Source organism: Nycticebus coucang, chromosome 11 (assembly GCF_027406575.1).
Source record: "Nycticebus coucang isolate mNycCou1 chromosome 11, mNycCou1.pri, whole genome shotgun sequence".
Classification (NCBI taxonomy): domain Eukaryota; kingdom Metazoa; phylum Chordata; class Mammalia; order Primates; family Lorisidae; genus Nycticebus; species Nycticebus coucang.
The window spans coordinates 19,383,920-19,407,134 of NC_069790.1; the positions used below are offsets into that span (position 1 = coordinate 19,383,920).

General features: G+C 41.7%; 1 protein-coding gene across 8 annotated transcripts in view; it reads left to right on the forward strand.

The window, feature by feature from the left end:
* The window catches only part of ELMO1 (engulfment and cell motility 1), a 576,900-nt gene that overhangs the window by 407,654 nt on the left and 146,031 nt on the right, over nucleotides 1-23,215 (forward strand). For all 8 annotated transcript variants that reach the window (XM_053608836.1, XM_053608837.1, XM_053608839.1 and 5 more), the window contains one exon: nucleotides 16,385-16,521. In XM_053608836.1, the coding sequence (XP_053464811.1) occupies nucleotides 16,385-16,521 (137 nt within the window). The remainder of the gene's footprint in view (nucleotides 1-16,384; nucleotides 16,522-23,215) is intronic.

Sequence of the window (23,215 nt, forward strand, 5' to 3'; positions counted from 1 at the left end):
TGCCACATCACCTGGCTAATTTTTTTATTTTAGTAGAGATGGAGTCTCACTCTTGCTCAGGCTGGTCTTGAACTCCTGAGCTCAAGGGATCCACCCGCCTTGGCCTCCCAGTCCACCAGGCAAGGATACACAGTGTTAACATTGTTATTCAATCCTTGAGGCCATATGGCAGTGTTTTCAACCTTTTTTATCTCACAGCACACTTGAACGAATAGGTAAACTTCCTTGGCATACTTACATTATGTTGATCAAAAAAAAAAAAAAAAGACTAAAAAAAAGAATATACTTACTGTGCTTTGAACTTCTTTCAAAAATAATGTAATTCATGATCTTTAAAAATTTTCACAGCACCTAAGATCCTCTCAGGTCACACCAGTTGAAAATCACTGCCCTAGAGTCTGAAAAGGACCCAAGACAAGCACAAAGCCCAGTGTACCTGCTCAAGTGGGTGTCTGCCAGCTGGGGCAGTTGGTGAATTCTAAATAAAATCCCCTTACTGAGGTCAAGGTATTGGTAGTTGATCTGCAGAGAAGGGTTATGTCTCTGTATCAAAATGTAGTCAGAGAGTAGCACCTGTGGCTCAAGGAGTAGGGTGCTGGCCCCATATACCAGAGGTGGTGGGTTCAAACCCAGCCCTGGCCAAAAACTGCAAAAAAAAAAAAGTAGTCAGATTCATTTTCTTTCCCATTGAATTTATGCAATATATTTACTTCCCTCATGATGTTCTTCATTTTTTTTTCTCTTTAAAGAGAACACCTGAACAGGTTTTAGAACGTGGGGAAAGATAGGGAGGAAGATTGGGTTATGTTCAAGGTTGGACTGTTTAAAGGCAGCAGGTGAAGCCCACAGGGAGCCTGTGCTGGCCCCACTGTAGGAATGCTGAGATGCGTGTTGTATAAACTTGGGGGTAACCCTTGCCCTGTGCATGACTCAAGATATAATGAAACCCATATAGAAGAAAAGCATGGAGCTGGAGGCGTGAGGAGGAAAGACCCACAGGAAGTGAGTGGTGGCATGTGTCCAGAAGCTGGCCAGGTGGGAGATGTGAAGGGTGCAGGTGTGACCAAGTCAGCCTTCGTATGTTTCATAGGCTCATAATTGGGGGGGTGGGAGGGACTGTCAACACTTGGCAGAGGTGAAACATCAGTGGAAGCATGAAAGAAGAGGTGAAGTGATGTTAGCAGAGGTCTGGGCTGTGGGGGATAGGGCTCTTAGCGGAGTGAAAACCAAGAGCTAAGTGTGTAGAGATGCAATCAGGGGCGGTTTGTTTGACAAAGACGTAAAAAATTACGGTTCACTTTAGGGTTCACTCATAGGTCAGAAAATAGTTAGTAGCAGTGGCATAAGGTCAAATTTAGAAGAGCATTGAATACCTCCCTAAAGTATTTGCGTATTATCCTAACAGCTAGAGGTGATCACTATAAGATAATGACTTTTTAAGGGTGTTGTTTACTGAGCACTGAAGACAAGAAAAAACACGTGCAATGAACAAGCCTGGGCGTGTTCCCTTTCTGTAAATTTGCATTTAGCCAATTGAGGATTACTTATTTTTAGCCCATTTTTTACCAGCCTTTCTAGATCTTGCTGGGTAATGAGCTGAACAGCAGGTCAAAGTGTAATCTGAGGTCACGTGATGGCTCCATACAAAGCACAGTTCTTGCTGCGTCTTCAGTGAGACACATCCCAGCTGCTCATTAATCTGCCTCTATCCCGACATAACCCTCGAGTGCCCATCTCACATGGTTGGACAGGCAATTATTTATATCCATGCTAAATTTGCTGTATGACAGTCTCTTAATGTGCCACTTCTCAGAGTAATTTCCCTCATAAAGAAAGTTTTAACAAGGGCATGCAAAAATCACTTCTTGAGTATGCTTTTCTTTGCCTTGCCTTGAACATTTGCCATACAACTGGAATTCTCCTTTTCCTTAATCTTCTGTTGGGGGTTGGGGTACTAGTTCCCCAAATCTAGTTGACCTGGTTGGATTACTTGGCTAAGCCAGAAAGTTCAACTGAGACACAGCAGTATCCAAAAGCCAAAGTGAGTGAAAACTGAAAATAAAACTGGGGGAGGGGGGCACAGGCAGTGTGGATAGAAAGTAAAAGTGTAGAGCAGCCACCTGTAGCACAGTGGTTACCGTGCCGGCCACATAAACGGAGGGTGGTGGGTTGGAACCCGGCCTAGGCCAGCTAAAACAACAATGACAACCAAAAAGAGCCAGGCTTTGTGGCGGGCTCCTGTAATCCCAGCTACCTGGGAGGCTGAGGCAAACGAATCACTTGAGCCCAAGAGATTGAGGTTGCTGAGAGCTGTGACGCTACAGCACTCTACCCAGGGGGACAGCTTGAGACTCTTGTCTCAAAAAGAAAAAAAAAAAAGTAAAAGGGTATACAAGTTTCAGGATAACAGAGAGATTTTATTTAGGAAGAACAAAAAAAATTTAGAGCACTTCCCAAGAAGGTTGAAGTGGGTCCCTCTTGTGAAGGAGGAAAGGTGACAGAGAGGAGACACGGGCTGCAGGCATAGAAACACTCACTTGAAATTGGATGCAAGTCTTGTCTTAGCCTCTGTGGGCCTCCAGGCAGTATTCCCTTTTCTGTTGGTCACTGATGGTCTCTTTCTATTGGTCATTGCTTACCCAGGTGGCTTCATATCAATCTTCTTATGGGCCCTCCAGACTTCCTGGTTCAGCAGGCCCAGTTTTCCTCCCATCCCCCCCCCTTGCATCCCCTTTCTTAGTGTCCCTTCTCATCTTCCACTCTTCCTTCTTGAATTAGGCAGGGGGTTCTCCAGAGAAACAGAGCCAAATAGAAGATACAGACAGATAAATAGATAATTCCTTATAATTTCTATATGTATTAGTATATATAAATGAATGTATGTAATATGTGCAAGATGTATGCTATGTATTTGCATATATATATATATGAGATTTATTACAGGAAAGTATCTCATATGATTATTGATGCTGAGAAGTTCTACAATCTGTCATCTGCAAAATAGAGACCCAGGAAAGATGGTGGTGTGATTTAGTCCAAGTAGGAAGACCTGAGAACTTTGGGGAGCTAATGGTGTAAAAAATCCCAGTCCAGCAGCAGAAAAAGAGGAGATAAGACGTATGTCTTAGCTCAAGCATCAAGTCAAGAAAAAGGGCTGAGTTACTCTTTCCTCCACTTTTTGTTCTATTCAGGCTCTCCAAGGACTAGGTGATGCCCACCCACATTGGAGAGGGAAATCCACTTGACTGAATCCACTGATTCAACTAATCTCAACTGGGAAACCACCCGCAGACACACTTAGAAATAACATTTAGGCTAGGCTCATGACTGTAATCCTAGCACTCTGGGAGGCTGAGGTGGGTGGACTGCTTGAACTCAGGAGTTCCAGACCAGCCTAAGCAAAAGCAAGACCCTTTCTCTACCTAAAACAGAAAAGCTGAGGTAAGAGGATCGCTTGAGCCCAAGAGTTGGAGGTTGCTGTGAGCTAGGATGCCATAGCACTTTGCTCAGGGCAACAGTTTGAGACTCTGTCTAAAAAAAAAAAAAAAGGAAATTATGTTTAATCTGGGCACCCCTTGGCCCAATCAGGTTGACCCATAGAATAAACCACATGTCCCTATGCTCAGCAACACCACCCCAAAAAGTAGGTAAAATATATTTAGCAAGATGAATGTGCTTCACACTCATGCCGCAACCTTGAAACCCCTTTCCAAAAAAATTGAGCTTTTTGCCACTCTTTTTTTCTCTTTGGGCCAAGAAAGATCCATTTCTTAGACCTATCATGGTCTCCAGAAATGATTATTTTGCAAAAAGATAAGGTGAAAAGGATCTACTTTCTGTTTCTCTGCACATCTCGGTTGTTTCAACTAGAGGACAAAGGAAAAGAGCAAACACAGAGCATTTCAGTAAGACCATTTTCCAGTTACAGGAAAACTCCTGGGAGTCACTGAGCTTGCACTTACCACAAATCTTAACTTACTGGAATTTCTGCATATTTTGTCTTTTGCTTAAACATCTTATAAAATGACCTTGAGAATGCTGCTCTAACTTATAATGGGTAAGATTTCCTCACAAGTTAAACCTTAAGTCAAAGATTTTTAGAAAAAAAAAATGTATATACCATATTTGTATTCTACACAACATTTTTTTTTTAATTGTTGGGGATTCATTGAGGGTACAATATCTACACAACATTTTATGACTAACATTTATTGAGTGCTTACTAACTGTCAGGCGCTGTGCTAAGCATTTTATGGGCATCTTCTCACTATATCTTTGCTTTCCCACAGGCTATAAGTTATTGTTATTTGTAGGAGAAACTCAGGGACATTAAAGAATTTGGTCGGGCTAAGAAAATGCTATGAAGGCTATGTTAACCTGTTTGATGAAATTATTTCAAATTGTATATAAAACCAGTACATTGTACTCCATGATTGCATTAATGTATACAGCTATAATTTAATTAAAAAAAGAATTTGGTTGGGGTCACATAGTTAATTCCTAGAGGGAGAATTCTACCCTCAGTCCTTCTAACTCTAGAATGACATTTCTGACTACTTCATGCTAAAGTTTTTACCTGGTTTAACCACTCAATTCAAGAATAATAAGAATACTCAAGTTATCTGACTTACTTTTTGTCTCTTTAAGAGTGAGAGAGGAGATGGAAAGTTGTTACTTGAGGACCGCTCCTATTTAAGTCCCTTCACTGGCTTCCCGCTGCAGGTGAAATAAAGCCCTCCACAAAACTTCGTACCACTCGATTCCTGCCTGCTTCTTCTACCTCATCGTTTACCCTTCTCTCCTTACTCTTAAGCTCAAGGTGACACAGTTAATGAGTGACAAAAGCAGGATCCAAATTAGGGCCCTGGTGGATGCATGGAGAGATGGATGGATGGACGGACAGGCAGAGAGATGGACTAACCCGCACGTGCATGGTGGACGAAAGGGTGAGAGCATCTATAAAGGAATGAAGGAAGGAAGGGAGAGAGAGGAAAGGGAGGAAAATTATTTTAAAGAAACTTGCAACACTTCTTTGAGTTCATCCACAGTCAAGTCCATCGTAATTTTTTGCCACAACATCTGCTGTACTCTTCAGTACAGATTGAGATCCCCATTCACGAAAGAAAAAGCACGCATACATATATATTGTCACCCCCAACAGATGAAATTAAACTAAAGTCTAGGTTTGGAGAGCTACCCCTGCCCAACTCCAGAAGCTGAAGGTGCTCATGTGATTGGATTAGGATGCCTGTATAGACAAGTTACATACTTTTTTATCCAGCCAGTACACCTGGCTACGTAAAATGCCAATCTCTGTTTCTAGAGGGGATAGACAGGGCACACACAACACTAACTCCGAAAAAGCCCACTGAAATCACGCGTATCATACGCAGTTGCTTTAGTCTCTCTAAAATGTCATTGTCCCTGGAAAGCCCGTGTTTTACCTTGTTAACTGTTTATAAAAGTGTAACTTACATAGAGTTATTCAAATCCGAAGAGCACATGCCAGTTCACTGACTTTTCAAACCATCAACCATCCATTTAACTACCGCCCAGATCAAGAAATATTCTACAATCTTCAGTGACCTCTCAGGACATCCCCGACTCCTAATTCCTTCCAAAAGAACAACACCCTATTTCCATTACCACAGATGAATGTTGCCTGCTTTGAACTTTTAGTAAATAGGATCATATTATAGTGAGTTAGGGCCCTTTTTGCTTGATATTGTGTTTGTTTCTGTTCCTTCTTGTCATTGTGAGTGTTATTTGAATGCATTCATACGGTGTGTATGTAGCATTTTAAAAATAATTTCTTTATAGTAAGTATGCTGCTATGTGAACAAACCATAATTTATTTATCCAGTCTGTTGGATGGATGTGTTGATTGTTTTGCATTTTTGGCTGTAACAATTAGTGCTGCTGTGAATGTTCATATACTTTTCCTTTGGAACATGTTTGCATACATTTCTATTGGGTTTAAATTTTTGGCTGGAATTGTGAGTATTTTAGCTTTAGTAAATGCTGCTAAAAGTGGTTGGGCAATTTTATAATCCCATCAACAGTGTGTGAAGACTCCATTTGTTCCACATTCTTATCAACACTTAGTATTTGCCATCTTTTATTTTAGCCTTCTGGTGGATGTTTGAAATTATCTCATTATTGTTTAAACAGTTGCATACCAATGAGGGGGATCAGGGACCTTTTGTTTTCACGTGCTCCTGCCCTCCACCCTCTAATGTTACTAAAAGAACGGAGCACCTTTTCATATGTTCACTGGCCACTTACATATCCAATTTCCTGAAGTTTCTCTGTACATTTTGCCCATTTTTCTACTGGGTCATCTTGTCTTTTTCTTACAAAGTTACATGAGTGGTTCATGTATCATGGACATAAGATAATGTTGCTTGTCTTTTTCTCCTATTTTGAAGTTGCCATCTTTTAGTGTATCTTTGGATAAACTGAAGCCTTTAAGTTTAATATAATCCAGTTGAAGTTTTTGTTTATGGTTAATGATCTTTCTGATTCATTTAAGAAACTTTTACCTTTGTTAAGGTCATGAATATATTCTCCTATGTTATATGGAACCTTCTTCATTGTTTTTCCTTTCACACTGAGACCTATAATCTACTTAGAATTGGCTTTTTGTGAGGGGAGGATTCATAATTCGTTTCTTCCAGATGTATATATACACACAAAATTGGTCCAGCACAAGTTATTGAAAATCCTTTCTCCTGCGCCATCACCTTGAACATAAATTCAGTCATTGTATATGCAGATCTTTGGACTCCCTGTTCTGTTTAGTTGTTTTGTTTTTCCATCTGGGCACCAATACCCCACTGTCTTAATTGCTGTACTTTTATAAGTCTTTATGTTTGGTAGTTTAAGTCCTCCAAATCTGTCATTCTATGTGCAATAGCAGTTATTTGCTATTAAAACTTGTGACAGCCAACATTTATTGAGTACTTATTTTACTTAATGTGAGAATCACTTTATATTTAATCTTAACAGCAATAGGATGAGATAAAAGGCATTGTTCTTTTTTATTCCCATGGGGAAATAGAGGTCCAGAGGAATTGGAAAGAGATAGTCAAGGTCACATTGGCATTAAGTGGTGACCCTGAGATTTTACACCCAGGCCAACCCGGTTGCAGAACCTTTACTACTATATTAGTACACACTGCATGCCCAGGCTGTGGCCTCAGATCCTTTTTGCTGAATTTGCTATCTTTTGATGCTGTAAGTCTGATTGTCAGTCCTAACACTAAGGCAGTATTCTTTCCCTCTCCCCATGTCCCCAAAAATGTCCCATAGGAAGGTGTACAAAGAAGCATTGGTACATGCATACATTAGCTGCTATGTCTTTTCAGTGTATATTTCACCAATTTTTAGGCATGGGAGAGGTTAGAAAAGATTTGCCAGAGTTTAGTTAAGTCAGACTTCAGGAACTGGGAAGAGCTGAGAAGGTTTACAGGCTCTGATCCCCTGTCTTGAAACAGCAGGGCGGCAGCTTTCTATACAGTCTGCTCATAGTGGTGAGGGAACTTCACGCTCTTGAACTCACTCTCCTCTTTTCATCTCTCCCACCTGCAAAAGGTTCTGAACTTTTAGCATCATCCCACACAGTACCGCCCTCCAAAATCAAACTGTTAAAGTTTAATACCAGGTCTGAAAATAGATAACTCAAAATTTTCTAGGTAGGATGAGATTATTTTTCTGCCAAGGTATAAATATACATTTATGTCTGAGAATTCATAAATGTATTATCCATTCCAGACTGACCCTAAAACCACAAATAGTTTACGTTTCTGTGATATGCATAACTAATAATATTTTATGACTGCTTTAGCAGTTTTTCTGTTAAATGATTTTATATGCATGTGATTTATCCCCCTTTTACTGTAATTCATAATTTTACAACAAAATGCCTTTTCTATTAGGCCCGCATATGTCTCTTTTTCAAAGTGCATCATTTCCAAACGCTGTTGCTGGTGAAATAGTTCATAAAAGTCATGGTAAAAATATTCAAATGTGCCCAGTGCCTCCAGAATCTCTGCCCCACCAGTCATTTGTGAATGGGCTCAGCGTCTCTCTTAGCACAACAAGGGTCATAGAAAGCTTAGAACAGAAGTTTGCAGCATCTCGAAAATTCTATCTGCCACAGAAGAGCAAAAATAATGTGCATTTGCCTGTCATTTTGTCAGTCTGTCTTTGGTCAAGTAATTTTCTTGCAAAATGATCTGCATTAAGGTGGGATTTATAGGTTGAAAGAGTGTCAAAACAGCTAACAATTTTTGTACAGAAGAAAGAGTAAATAGTCCCTCATCAAACATAAGTTCAGTGCAGGCACAGTCTTCAAATTCTCTATTTTTTCATAGGCATTAGGGAGTCAAAAATACATGATCTGGGTGTGTGTGTGCATAGGTAGATAATTGGAATTTTCTGCTTGGCAGGAACCTTAGAAATAAGTAGCCCATCTCATTTACAGTTAAGAAACTGGAGCCAGGGAACCACAATGACCTTCTGAAGGACACAAGGAAACTCTAGGACCTGTTCCCCATACTCACCTTTCATTGTTTTTTCACTATGCAGAAGGCCTTGTTCTCTGACAGCCCAGGGACAATGCCTGCCTCCCCTCACATTATCCAGTGGACGATAGGAACAAATCTACTTTGATGGGCAGAGTACTACATAAGTATGCAATGTTCTTATTTTTATATTAAAAACATGTGTGTAGGTTATAGTTACTTTCATAGCTGGCCTACTTATAAAAGAATGAGATGTCAGCAAATTAATAGAATCCGTTGTGCCCTCAGCCCTGAAAGTATCTTAATATTCCAGACTTAAGAGACCATTGAGTTGGTTCTTTTTTATAAAGTGAAATCTCATTGTGTTAAAAATAGTGTGCTTAAAAACAGTTTGGTTTGTATGTCTTACTATTTTTGTCTCATTGAAAGCTTCTCTCTAAATTTCATTTATAAAATCATTGCCTGCTAATTCATTTCTTGTTTTCCTCAATAAGTGTAACTTATTGAGGAAAACAGAGGTTTAAGGAAACCTGTGTTTTCCTTAAAAGACAATAATAAACTTCACCCTCCCTCATTTTATTTGCTTGTTTGGTTAAAAACCTAAGGACCCTGTTCTTGAGACTTTAGATGTCCCAGAAAGCTGGCAGGAGATCTCATTCAAATATGTGTAGCTTGGGGAGAGTTTCCAGACAAGACTTTAAAGGGGGAAGATGTTGCTCACTTGCCCACTTTTGCCTCTGCCTTCCCACTTTAACTTCATGTTTGGAACACAGGACTTGACCAAAGACAGAGTGACAAAATGACAGGCAAATGCACATTATTTATGCTCTTCTGTGGCAGATAGAATTTTCGAGATGCTGCAAAGTTCTGTTCTAAGCTTTCTATGACCCTTGTTATGCTAAGAGAGACGCTGAGCCCATTCACAATCCTTTTATCCACTTGATAAAAGGGGAACGTGGGAATTCTGTGGGCCCATGTTGGCCTTCAGCTGGCTCTCCTTGTCATCCCTGCTTCCATCTGATCCTCACAGTGAGCTGATGATGTTTGTACTATTGTTGCCCCCAGTTATTTTGCTAAGACCTTTACATTCCACATTTACTAGGATTCACATATACCCTTGTAAGATGCACCGCAGGTGTAATCCCAATTTCCAGATGAGAAGGGTAAGGCAAAGACAGGTGAAATGACTTGCCCACGTGACACAGCTGGTAGAGCCAGGACCTGGAACCCAGAAGTCTAGGTCTTGGCATCTTTGTGACCTCTGTGCCATCATGAGAAAGTGGTTTTGTCTTTCTGACCACTCTGACCTACACAAGGAGAGAAGTGAGCTGATGAGATCACCTGGATGGGCCCTTCCTGCTCCATAACCCTCAACCCTAAATGTCTGCATTTTGAAAATTATGAACAAAAAACATTAGTATTTACTACTTTATCTTTGTTTCTGTTCTAAGAACATCCTTAGAACAATGAATCATAAATCCCAAAGACATAAAAGCCTTTTCACTATGCCTGTGTTACATGTCAAGGACCAAGTTGTTCTTACTTTGTTTTTGCTCGCTTCTCACAGAAGCTTAGGATACTGGCAAACCAATCCCTCCATGTGGAGGTGGAAAACATAGGCCTGGCTCTGGAGGTAGAATGCTGGGTTTGATTTCTGGTCCTGTGACTGTTAGTTACTTTACATCACAGCACCTCAGTGTTCTTGTCTCTGAAATTGGGACACTAATCATACCTTGTTGTTATAGCAGATTCATTGAGTACCCAGTACACTATGTACCCTCAGGAATTGAAATTTCAGCTTTGAGATCTAAATACTTATATAGTTTCTACATAATCATCAAGTATGATTGGTTGACTTTACTTCCTTTATATCTATAAGACCCCATCAGTGTAGACCCCACACACAATATATGTATATAACAACCATTTGCTAAGCATAGCATTCCTGTCCTAAGCTCCTTACCAAGTGCTTTATATACAAAATCCAATTTGATGCTTATAAACCTTACATTCCATTTGATTATATATTTCACAGATAAAGAATCGGGTTCAAGGAGGTTCATTGTTAGAGGTCCTATAGCGTGCTAGCGAGCATCAGATCTGACATTTGAATTCCAGTCTGTCTGACTGCAGTCATTGTGCTATCCTGTCTCTTCATTCCTACTTCTTCCACGACCTCCAGTAATCCTGAGTATGTGTCTCTTCTGCTAATGTCTGTGTACCTGCTTGAGTTTAAGTTTCTTTATCAGTAATTTCACATGTGTAAGAGTAACAGAAAACCTGAAAACAGTGATTTCAATGCACAGAGAATTCCACAGGAGGGCATTTCCAGGTGGGTGTGGTGACCCACAGTGTCATCAGGAACTCCTTCTAAGTGCCTAAGAGGTAACCCTCATTTGTATGCTGATAAAATGGCTGCAGGAGCTCCAGTCATCACTCCTGTGTTCCAAACATGAAGTTAAAGTGGGAAGGCACAGGCAAAAGTGGGCAAGTGAGCAACGTCTTTCCCCTTTAAAGTCTTCTCTGGAAACTCTCCCTAGCAATTTCCATTTGGCTCTCTTTGGTTGGGATTGGATTATGTTACCACTTTTTTTTTATTGTTAAATCAGAGCTATGTACATTAGTGCAGTCAAGGGGTACAATGTGCTGGTTTCATATACAATCTGAAATAATCCCATCAAACTGTTCAACGTAGCCTGCATGGCATTCTCCCAGTCGTTGTATCTGCATTTAGTAAGTTTCACTTGTACCCATTCCAAGATGCACCGTAGGTGTGGCCCCAGCCATCACCCTCCCTCCACCCTTACCTCACCCATTCTTTCCCCTTCCTTGGCCCTTTCCCCATATTCTTGTGCTATAGTTGGGTTATAGCCTTCATGTGAAAGCTATAAATTAGCTTCATAGTAGGGTTGAGTACATTGGATACTTTTTCTTTCATTCCTGAGATACTTTGCTAAGAAGAATATGTTCCAGCTCCATCCATGTAAACATGAAAGAGGTAAAGTCTCCATCTTTCTTTAAGGCTGCATAGTATTCCATGGTATACATGTACCACAATTGCTAGTCCATTTGTGAGTCGATGGGCACTTGGGCTTCTTCCATGACTTAGCAATTATGAATTGGGCTGAAATAAACATTCTGGTACAGATGTCTTTGTTATATTGTGATTTTTGGTCTTCTGGGTATAAACCTAGTAAAGAAATTAAAGGATCAAATGGCAGGTCTATTTTTAGGTCTCTAAGTATTCTCCAAACATCCTTCCCGAAGGAACATATTAGTGTGCATTCCCACCAGCAGTGTAGAAGTGTTCCCTTTTTTCCACATCCACGCCAATATCTATGGTTTTGGGATTTTGTTATGTGGGCTACTCTTACTGGTGTTACGTGATATCTCCAAGTAGTTTTGATTTGCATTTCTCTGATGATTAAGGATGATGAGCTTTTTTTCATGTGTTTGTAGATAGTGCGTCTCTCTTTTTTAGAGAAGTTTCTCTTCAAGTCCTTTGCCCACCCTGAGATGGGATCACTTGTTCTTTTCTTGCTAATATGTTTGAGTTCCCTGTGGATTCTGGTTATAAAAACTTTATCGGAGGTATAACCTGCAAATATTTTCTCCCATTCTGAGGGCTGTCTGCTTGCTTTACTTAACTATGTTCTTGGCTGTGCAGAAGCTTTTTAGTTTGATCAGGTCCCAGTAATGTATTTTTGATACTGCTTCAGTTGCCTGGGGAGTCCTCCTCATAAAATATTCACCCAGGCCAATTCCTTCAAGAGTTTTCCCTGCACTTTCTTCAAGTATTTTTATAGTTTCATGTCTTAAGTTTAAATCTTTTATCCAGTAAGAGTCTATCTTAGTTAATGGTGAAAGGTGTGGGTCCAGTTTCAGTCTTTTACAGATCTCCAGCCAATACACCCAGCACCATTTGTTAAATAGGAAATCTTTTCCCCATTGAATGTTTTTAATTGGCTTGTCAAAGATCAAATAACGGTAAGTAGCTGGATTCATCTCTTGGTTTCTCTTTTCAATTTCAGACATCTACTTCTTTGTTTATGTGCCAGTACCATGCTTTTTTTTTTTTATCCCTATCAATTTATAGTACAATTTCAGGTCTGGTAGTGTGATTCCTCCTGCTTTGTTTTTATTTCTGAGTAATGTTTTGGCTATTCAAGGTTTTTTCTGATTCCATATAAAACGAAGTATTGTGACAAGAGAGACTGCAAATTGTATTTTTTTTAAAGCTGGGTACTTTGTTGTCATGAACAAAATTGGGATTCCATTAACATGGAACTGCATTTGTGAGTTTTTTGGAAAGAAAAACCTTGAAATTTTCTTGAAATATCAAATAAATTAAACCCTTATGACCTTCTTCTGACTGACTGCCTTGGGGAAACTTTGTGTGTTATGGAATCTGACAAAGATAAAATATATTGAGGAAAACCAAGGAGTTGGTTCAGCAGAACTAGTAGACTATTTCTTAGGTACCCAGGAGAATTATCAAGAGTGGAGCCTGGCCCAGACCCAGGGAAGGGAGGGTTCAGAAGTGGAGTGTAACCCTGGCAATTGGAATCTGGCTTCATTTAGACACAAATAGTAAGGAAGGCAGAAGAATCCCAGATCCTAAGTATACCTTAAGCCTTAATAATTGAAGTTGCAGCCTTTGTGAGATTTTACTTCCTAAGTACCTTCTATGGGTAGGGAAGCATTTATTTCAGATTTGTGTTGGGAGAGTGCATGAGAGGCAGGGTTCGTTGAGGAAGAGAATGAGGAAAGGGAGGGCAACAGAGTAATGATGGCCTTAGAGGGAAGTCTATCTGAGTTTGAATCCTGACACCACTTCTTTTGAGTCAGGTGACTTTGGGGAAGTCACTTAAATTCTTATTCATTTATTTATTTATTTATTTTTGAGACAGAGTCTCCTTCTTTTGCCAGATTAGAGTACCGTGGTGTCAGCCTAGCTCACAGCAACCTCAGACTAATGGACTCAAGTAATCCTCATGCCTCAGCCTTCCAAGGAGCTGGGACTAGAGGTGTCCACCATGACGCTGGGTCTATTTTTTGTAGAGATGGGGGGGTCTCACTCTTGCTCAGGCTGGTCTCGAACTCTTGAGCTCAAGTGATCTTGCGTTGGCCTTCCAGAACGCCAAGATTACAGGTGTGAGCCACCATGCCCAGCCTAAATCTCCTATTTCTAGTCTTAAGAACAAAGAAAGTAATAACATCTTCCCTGTGTGGTCACAGGAGACTGTCCCAGGTAACATCCTGCACCCAGCCCCTCACTCCCCTGCAGGTGTTATGGCGTTAGTACTGCTGTCCCCTGGCTACGTACTTGCTGTGTGACCCGTTGGACTGCAGGTCATGCTCTCGATTTTGCGAGAACTAGGAGGGTGGGTACCTGTGATGCCTATCTCTCAGGGTTGTTGCAAGGATAGCACCCATAGAGCCCTTTACACGTAGTATGCACCCAGTAAATGCCACCTGCTACTAATGATGCCACTGCCCTCCCTCTCCACCCACCTAGCAAGAATGGGGGTTAGGGGTCTCGATTTGTCTGTCTAGCTCAGCCCCAGTAATCCCATAAAATTTTAACTAAGGTATAAAGTACATAGATAATCACACTGGACCCCAAAACTATACTGTGATAATGTGATTAATAACAAGTTCTTGCCTGGCAATAACGTTTTAAGGTACTTCTGTAGACTTGCAAATTTCATTGACTTTAGCACTCATGAAAATGAGACCCACAGCTCATTGCACAGGGCAGCAAACAGCACAGTCCGCCCCTAGTTCGTGTTCCAAGTTCCTTAAATAGCTTTGTGTCTCGGGTCAGAACTTCACGGTTGCCATCTCTCTTCCAGGAACGCAGGCTGGGGTGAGGATGACTTAAATGTTCTTGCTTCTAATTGTTAGGATGTGAACACAACTGACTAGGAATTAGGGGGAAAGCACAGGAAAAGTCGTGTTCCTGGGAACAATATACTGGCACGGCCTTCACTGCCATCACCAAGACCGCTCTGTGTTCATGGCAGCTTTTGTCCTTTCCAAAGCACTCTCCTGTGAATTGTGTCATTTGATCCTCTCCGAAACCTAGGAAGAGGGCAAAGGAGATTTCATTTCCATTTTTTTGTTAAGAAAATCAAGGTTCAGAAAGATGAAGTGATTTGCCCCTGATTGGTCTGGGCTGCACATGAACCCAGACCCACCCAGACCCTTCTTGTCTGACTGTGCATAGCGCCGGCCTCTGCCCTGACACGCCCGATAGGAAACAGTATTGCCCCTCGTCAAATCAGGTTGTGCCCTTCAGGAGGGAGGACCTGTATGTGCACACAAGCCCGTGCTGTGGTTTTAAAGTCCTCTAAGACATGGACTTCTCTGTATTCATGGAGGTTGAGGATGAGAGAGGTTGGTGGGTCACAGCTTCTGGCCATGCTAGAGTGGAGTATGATCCCTCATTTGGATCAGGGTTCTCTCACTTGGGGTCTGCTTCAAAAGATTCTCTGTGAGTTGAGTTGATGCTTACCCACCTGGCAGGCACCAGGGCTCTCCCAGAAACAGAAGGTCTCTACTGTAAACCTCACTCCCATCACACTCCCCCACCCCACCTTTCCTGGAGTTCCAGGGCCTAAAATCCCAACATCTGAGCCTTGAGGACTAATCAGCCTTCAAAGTATTTCTATTTTAATAGAAAATAGAAATTTTACACACTTGCACTGTGTGTAAAAGCACACAAGGCCAGGGGCAGTGGCTCATGCCTGTAATCCTATTAGTCTGGGAGGCCTAGGCGGGTGGATTGATTGACTTCTAGACCAGCCTGGGCAAGAACAAGTCCATCTCTACTAAAAATTGAAAAAACTAGCCAGGTGTCATGGTGGATGCCTAGAGTCGCAGCTGCTTTGGAGGCTGAGGACAAGAGCATGGCTTGAGCTCAAGAGTTTGAGGTTGCTGGGAGCTACGATGACACCACAGTGACAAAGTGAGAATGTCTCCAAAAAAAACCTTTAGGGCTCTGTTTTGGGGGGAGTCACAAACCTTAATTCATTGGGCCCCACAATATCCTCATCTGTAAGTTGTGAGCAGGAAGAGGCATTATAAAGATCCAATGTAGTGCACTGTACGTAAAAGATATATAACCATGTGTGCTTGTCATGTAACTGGGAAGAAGGGAGGGTCTGTGGGGAGAGGTGGCCAGGCCTGGAGCTCAGAGCACTGGCCTTCCTGCAAAGAAGGCCTGAAGGCACTCTTGGCTGATGCCATGGTTTTTGTCCAGGACAGGACCAGTTGGAGCCATTTGAGTTGCTTTGACCTACAGCTATCTGTGCCTGGAAATGTAAAACAAATGGTTAATGGCATCAGATGTTTAATGATCTCAAATGCCCCCTGATCACTGCCATAAGAGGGAAAAGAGTCCCCTGGAGAAATCACCATGGATGCTGTTTTCAAAGTTGCAATTACCGTATTTGGGAATGCCTGTCTTCTGCCTTCTCCTGTGAAAGGAGAAATTGAGGGTGATGGAGGCGCTTGAGGCAGTTGGAATAGCCTTTATGAGGTCAAAAAGGCAGACACGGGACTCCTGGGCAGCACCAGCAGTCATGGCACAAAGCCCAGGTCACGTCCCAGGGCGGGTTAGGAGCTGACTTTCATCAGTCAAAATATGTGCCTGAGGGTACGTCTGACTCCGTGACCTTAAATCCTAAGGCACACAGTGGCCATATTTTGGTTGCTATTGCAAAATACCTTTTCTCTGTTGTTGCTTGAGCCAAGGATGCTTCAGGTCGCCTCTCTTTGGGGGACCTGCCTGTGCCTGTGTCCTCTCCTTTCACTGCTTTAAAACTTCTCTCTTCTCGCCCATCTCTCTCCTCCAGCGGGCGAGACCTGCAACGACTTCCACCCGATGTTCTTCACCCACGACAGGTCCTTTGAGGAGTTTTTCTGCATCTGTATCCAGCTCCTGAACAAGACCTGGAAGGAAATGAGGGCAACTTCTGAAGACTTCAACAAGGTAGTGTGGATCTGCGGTAGAAGCAGGGTCTGTTGCACGGCCCCTCGGCTGCGGTGGTTGGAAAGGTGGAGGAATGGGGAAGACCACACTTCAGGTTGACTGGAGGGTGGAGAAAGACAGACGTCCCTGCGTAGACATGCATCTTTGTACAGGGATGGCCTTTCTCCCTGGGGTACACTTGAAGCAGCTGTGTGCCCCATTTGAGCTGAAGCCACTGGCAGAGACCCTTTCTTGGGAAATATTATCAAGGTGAATTTTTATTTTTATTCCATGACATTGGTTTGGGATACCTTGTCAATATTGGGAGATCTACGGGGCAGAAGCCTGCCCTGCCTAGCACAGTCATTTTTTGTGGATTACAAATGTGTTGAGATGATCTGCCCTGTGCTGTGTCAAAAGGAATTTTTGTGGGCCAGGTGGGGTGACTATACCTGTAATCCTAGCCCTCTGAGAGGCCCAGGTGGGTGGATTACCTGAGTTCAGGAGTTCGAGACCAGCCTGAGCAATAGCAAGACCCGTCTATACTAAAAATAGAAAAACTAGCTGGGTGTTGTGGTGGGCACCTATAGTCCCAGCTACTCTGGAGGCCGAGGCAAGAGAATCTCCTGAGCCCAAGAGTTTGAGGTTGCTGTGAGGTTTGACATCATGGCACTCTACCCAGGTTGACAGAGTGAGACTTTGTCTCAAAAAAAAATTTTTTAAGGAGTTTTTATGAAAATGAAAGATCTCTGTTAGAGAACTGACTAATGAAGCTTCTATGTAAGCATTTGATCCTTTGAACAGAGGCTCCCTGTAGTTTCCTATATTGTAATTTCTTCCAAAAGTATAACTTTGACATATTTCTATGTGTGAGTATTGGAGGGAGAGAAGAATGTTGGCCAACTGAAAGGAAGCTGAAGTGCTGTCCGTGCTTTCAGAGATAAGCAAACGCTTATCCTTTATCCTCAGATCAAGGTATGATTGACAATAAGAGCTGATGGCATTCAGCCTTTAATACTTTTAATTGGCTACTGTAGATGGCTCAGGTGTAGTTGGCACCATCCCCTATACCCACTCACCTGTCACCAGGGACGTGACTGTCAGGGTCTAAGCGTCTGGCTCACAGTCATACTGTGGGGCCTTTGTGGGTTCATGCTTGGTGCATAACGTAATATCTGAATTTCAACTGTACTGAATATTCTTGTTGGTTTTCGTCTCCCTGTCACCTTCTCCGTGAATTTATATCTCACTCTTCTTTTCCACTGTATATGTGGTTTGTGACATCTTGAACCAATACTGGTTGAAAAGACAGCAAGCCAGGGAAGAACCCCAAGCCTCAGGCTGGTTCTTACTGGTCTGTCTCTCTCCATGTAGTGAGCGAGCACTTCTGTCCTTACAGCAGGTGAACACCATTTTCTCTCTATCATCAAGATGATCTTTCCTTTGCATCTTAGCCATCATTGAATATTCACTCGAGTGGGCTCCAGTGCTGCCCCTCCGTGGACAGCCCTGACTAGAAGCTGCAATCTAGAACTACTGTGCATCTGAGCAGCTATGCCCCAGGACAGGCGTGATTCAAGAAGGAAATTGGAGAATAGAAGCCTATTAATTTCCTTTTGATTATAACCACAGCCACCTAAGTGCACTTCACTTGATTATGTGAGATTTTGCAATTCAGGTGCAAATCATCCCTGAGAAAGAGGGAAGAAAGAGCAGGGAGGCCTTTGTTCAATCAAGCCAAAAAAAAAAAGAAGAAGAAGAGAGTTAAATCAGTAGTCTTTGAAAGTAGCTAAGGCCGCTTTACCCTGGATCTTTTCAGCTCTTTCTGTGTTGCAGTGTAAAAGCCATTGGTCCTCAGCTTTACGTGCGGAGGACACCTGTTCCTCCAGGAGGAAGAGACCTCACTGTCTATTGTAGGTTTTGGCATTGGGTCACCTGCTTTCATTCATTCTGCTTTACCTGAATTACAGATACCTGCATTTTTGTAAATGACAATTTTGCAGATATTATTGTTGTTGCTCTATGAGCAGATAAAGGGTTTAGAAAATGTTATCAAAGTTTTGCAGACTTAGGGGATGAATCAAACACTTAAATCTTATAGAAATTACCATTTATGACAATGTACACCAAGAGGATATTGTTAGCAAAAGAAATCAGAGGCCTTGGGCTGCAGGAGTGAAGTGACTATGGCTCTCAGGTCCCTGTGGTTTGGTACAGATGTGTGCTCAGCTTGGTGGCAATGCCATCCTGCCTTTTCAGAATGAGATCCTGGCAGGTGATAGCAAGCTCCCCAAAGTGGCACTCTGAAACATTTCTCATCACTAACTTACATGGCTGCAAAAATAGTTTTCAGCAAGATCAACGAGCCAGGTTTGGGTTCTAGTCTCATACCATGGCCTTACTGCCACCTTTTTGCATTGTCTGTGGATCACAAGCTAATGTTTAGGGTCACATCTCTGCTGCCACGTGAGGATGTCAGTTTATGGCTGAGGGCAGGCAGCTCTAGGATGGAAAGGCAGCTCCATAGTTCAGAAGCCAAAAATTAGCCTCATGGGTCTAAAACCAGGGTATCAGAGCAGTGCTCCTTATCTCGAGGCTCTAGGGAAGAAGCTGTTCCCTTTCCGTTTTCCGTCTTCTGAAGGCCACCTGCATTCCTCGGTGTGTGCCCTCTTCGTCTGTCTTCAAAGCCAGCAAGGACAGCTTGAATCCCTCCACATCCCGTCCCATCACCCTGATCCCTCCTCTGCCTCCTTTTCCACTCTTTAGAACCCTTGTGATTATACTGGGCCACCTGGATAATCCGATAATCCCCTTATTGTAAGGTCAAGTGATAACAACCTTAATTCCACCTGCAGCCTAAATGCCCCTTTGCCATATAAGGTAACATATTTATAGGTTCCAGAGATTGGAACATACACACCATGGAGGTCAATTATCCTACCTATTATGGTGAATATTTGATTTTTGCTATATTAGATTTTGAAGTGTGTGTATCAATTTAATGAAACATGAACAGAACTTTTTGTTTGTTTTTCTTTTTCACTGGTAGATATAATAGCAGTCACAGAGTTCTGCTAGCAGCTGCTGAAATACAGATATAATTATGTCCCTTTCACTTTATGTCCCTGTTCTGTTTCTCCTGGCCTTTTCAGAAAAGAAGGCCCCTGCGTGAGAGCCTCCTGTTCATTTTGAAGATGGTCTTTCTGATTTTTCTTCCGGCTGCCTGCCCATCAACCACTGTTCTCCCTTACCTGATAATAAATAGGAGGAGAGAAAAGAGGTGAAAGTTAAATCAGCTCCATTTTTTCTTGTTATTAACTTGGTAGCAGAGGAGATTGAATTTAGAAACAAACATGGGTTTTGAGTTACTGGTAGATTTAATGGGATTTTTCCTTCTTCCTTAAGACTGTCCGAATCTAATTCAGAAATATCTTGAAAGAGCCCAACATGAGACATAATTTCTTTAGAACTTTCTTGGACACCATCTCAGGCTCTTGTCATTTAAAAAGAGCCTGCAAAGCATATTTAATCATCAACCCTGTGACTAAGGGCTCGGTGAGCAGGAGTCAGCCATCTGCCTTTTCCTCACTGGGGAATCAGTGCCCCTCAATTCAAAAATTTGATCTATCCAAAAACTACAGTAAGTTCTATCAGAGGGAGCAATGGCTTCTGCAACCCGCCTTGCTAGGAACACCAGTTTATAGATATCTAGTGCGTGGTGTTAATGCCACTGGGCGGGAGAGGGTTTGGAAAAGCAGCTGTCTTCTGCTCTTCCGGGCTTGGGAAGCAGCAGATGGAATGTTTTTTTATTTATATAAGAGCAGAAGAATTGAAGAGTGATTAAAATATTTATGCTTTGAAAAGTACTTTCTTTCAGTTTCTCAATATAGCAGTCTGCAGAATAATCCATTGATTCAGGCCATTGAGTTTGTAGTCTGTGTTTTTGTCTTTTATTACCAATATTTTAGAGCATGCATTATTCATTTTTATGGGCATTAGAGAAGGGCTAAACTGCAACTGGATACCTCGGCACACAAGTGGCCCCATAATCGCGTCATTCGAAGCCCTCCTCGTTCTTGAGCAGAGTAAGAAGGAGGATGCATTGGATTTGGATGTTTCAATTTGTGAATCTCATTTTAAAGCACGTGTGGCTAACTGCTCCCCTTTAAAAATTTCTAATAAGAGCATGTGCTTCAATGTACATAGTTGTGTGTAGTTGTGTTTCTCAGCCTTAGCCGGGCATTAGAATCTCCTGGAAGCTTTTGAAACTCAATTCTCTCAGTACTCAGTTGCACCACAGACTAATTAAATCATTGAAGGGAACAAATGAATGAGTATTTTCCTTAAAGTAGATTTGATCATGAGAGGTGATTTGGGTCAATAGAATCTCACATGTGACACTTATCACCCAGCAGCTCCTGTAAATCGCAGGTTCAGTGGAAGAACATGTCTGCTGGCCTTTCTGTCCTGCGTTCTGCTCCTGGGTCTGCTCCTCAAGAGTTCTGTTCTAAAAATTAAAAAAAAACAAAAACTGATTTTTAAAAGGATACTTTTGCCCTCTCTTATTGGTAGTATGAAATAATTGAAGTTGAAATAATTAATGTAAAAATGCTTTGAGGAAGTAAAAATGTCATTTGTAATTTAAAGTGTTCTTTTTATGAACATTTTCCCTTTCTATGAGTAATTTGCCCTTTTCAAATAATGACTTTTTTGTGGGGGGGACTATTATGTTTAAAAAATCAAAAAGTAAAGCTGTATATGAATCTCACATTAAGTTCTGAATTGTATTAGTGACCCATTTAACTTGGGAAAAATAGGCATTGAGCTGAACATTTTGTGGATGGATTTGGGTAGTGTCTTCTTCCAAACAACTTCATTAGATACCTTAGTTTCCTGTGTAAAATACAGGGCAGCAGCCTAAAATTCAACAGGTCCCACAAATCTCATATAGTTAATGGCTGGTGAAAACTAAGACCTCCCAACAATTACCTAGTTGCTGGGCCCTTTTAAATACCATGGAAATATTTTTTCATAGCATTAACATTACTTTAGATCAGTGATTCTCAACCTGTGGGTCGCGACCCCTTTGTAACAATGAAAATACATCGTGGCATTAGGAAAGTTGAGAACCACCGCTTCAGATGCTATGAAAATGAGTGTTATAAACCAAAATCAGATGACTTTGCCAAGCTTTCAAATAACCAACAGGGAAGAAACTAATGATGTAAAAAATGAAATCATTCTGGAGTAAAAGTATTATTTCGAAACCTAACACAACAGCATAAGCTAAGCATACACAGCAGAGCTTAGACTCTCAGGCTTGCAGATGAGAAACCATCCCATAAAATAGCAGAGACTGTGCTTGGGGAGAAACCCAGGCCCATTAAACAAAGCTGCAGCTGCCCCTGGCCAGCCTGTGAGCTTCATCCGAGTCAATGGAAGCAAATCTCAATTAGGAAGAATTGAGAGCAAGACAGAAGGAAACATCCCAAGAAATCTCTTGGAAGATTATGCGGGGGGAATAACCACCAGCTAAGTCACATCGAGTGTATAGAAAAGGGATGGTGTCTAAAACCTTAAAGGCAGCAAACATGTGTCTAAAACCTTAAAGGCAGCAAACGTGAATATAAAAGGGAACTATGTTCATTCCTCAAACTGTTTGCAGCTTACTGAATTTCTGTGCATGATTTTCAGGGGACAATTACATATTCAGGAGTCCCCTTCCTGGGCCAGCTCAACTTCATAGCGGTGCAGAAGGCGCTCTGTTGGTTAGCTGAGCTGGCCTAGGGAATGAAAGGTGGTCTGTAACTCTCACCATGAATAAACATGAATCTCCTCATTTGCATGAGGCAGGTGACTGTAAAATATCTTGGAGCGAGCTGTGAAAGGAAGCTTTGTGCGCCTGTGCCCAGGGGAAGCTGGGAGGACTTGGCGTTGTTTATCTTCATTAGGATTCTATCTAGTGCTACTGTTATTGATCTGAGCTGGGCCTGGTGTGGCTAATACAGTAGGTGTACGTTTTAATTGAAACATGAATATTTGAGAAGAAGAGAAGTCTTTTAAAGAGCGCTAATGTCATGCAGTGAGGTTATCCGTTTTTCAGCTGTCTAGGCTGGTAACAAATATTTATGCAAAAGGCCTCTCATGTTTCATAAAGATCTCTGGGTTTGCTGCACAAGCAGTGCAACCTCTTCTAGAAGCGAATGCATTATATGAATAGATTTATGTTTTTCTTTTTATGTTTCCCATTAATAGGTAGCAGGTGGCTGGTTTCATGTGTGTCTACTTTTGAGCTGTTCATATAAGGTAGGGTTACGCTTTTTTATGGAATCTGTCACTCTCTGTTGGACAGTCCTCAGTAGCATTTCCACTATCTGGAGACAGCAGAACTGAGAAAGTGACTTGGCTAACTTATTTATTTTTTTTTTTCAACTAGTATTGGTTCAAATAGACCCTAATGTGTATGCTTTATAAAGCAATGTATCAATTCCAGGTAAGGTGGGCCTGGCCACACCAGGGAGGCAGTTGTGGCGGTATGCAGCAGTATTTTTACTTCCTTTTGCATTATTAGACCAGAGTGGGGGTGGACACCAAGGAGCTTTCTGGATTTCTCCCCTAATCACCCTGCCCCTGAAATTGTAGTTACAGACATACTGTTTATCTGTTCATGTACTGAATATATCTGTACTTTAAACATAAAACGAGTAGGATTTTT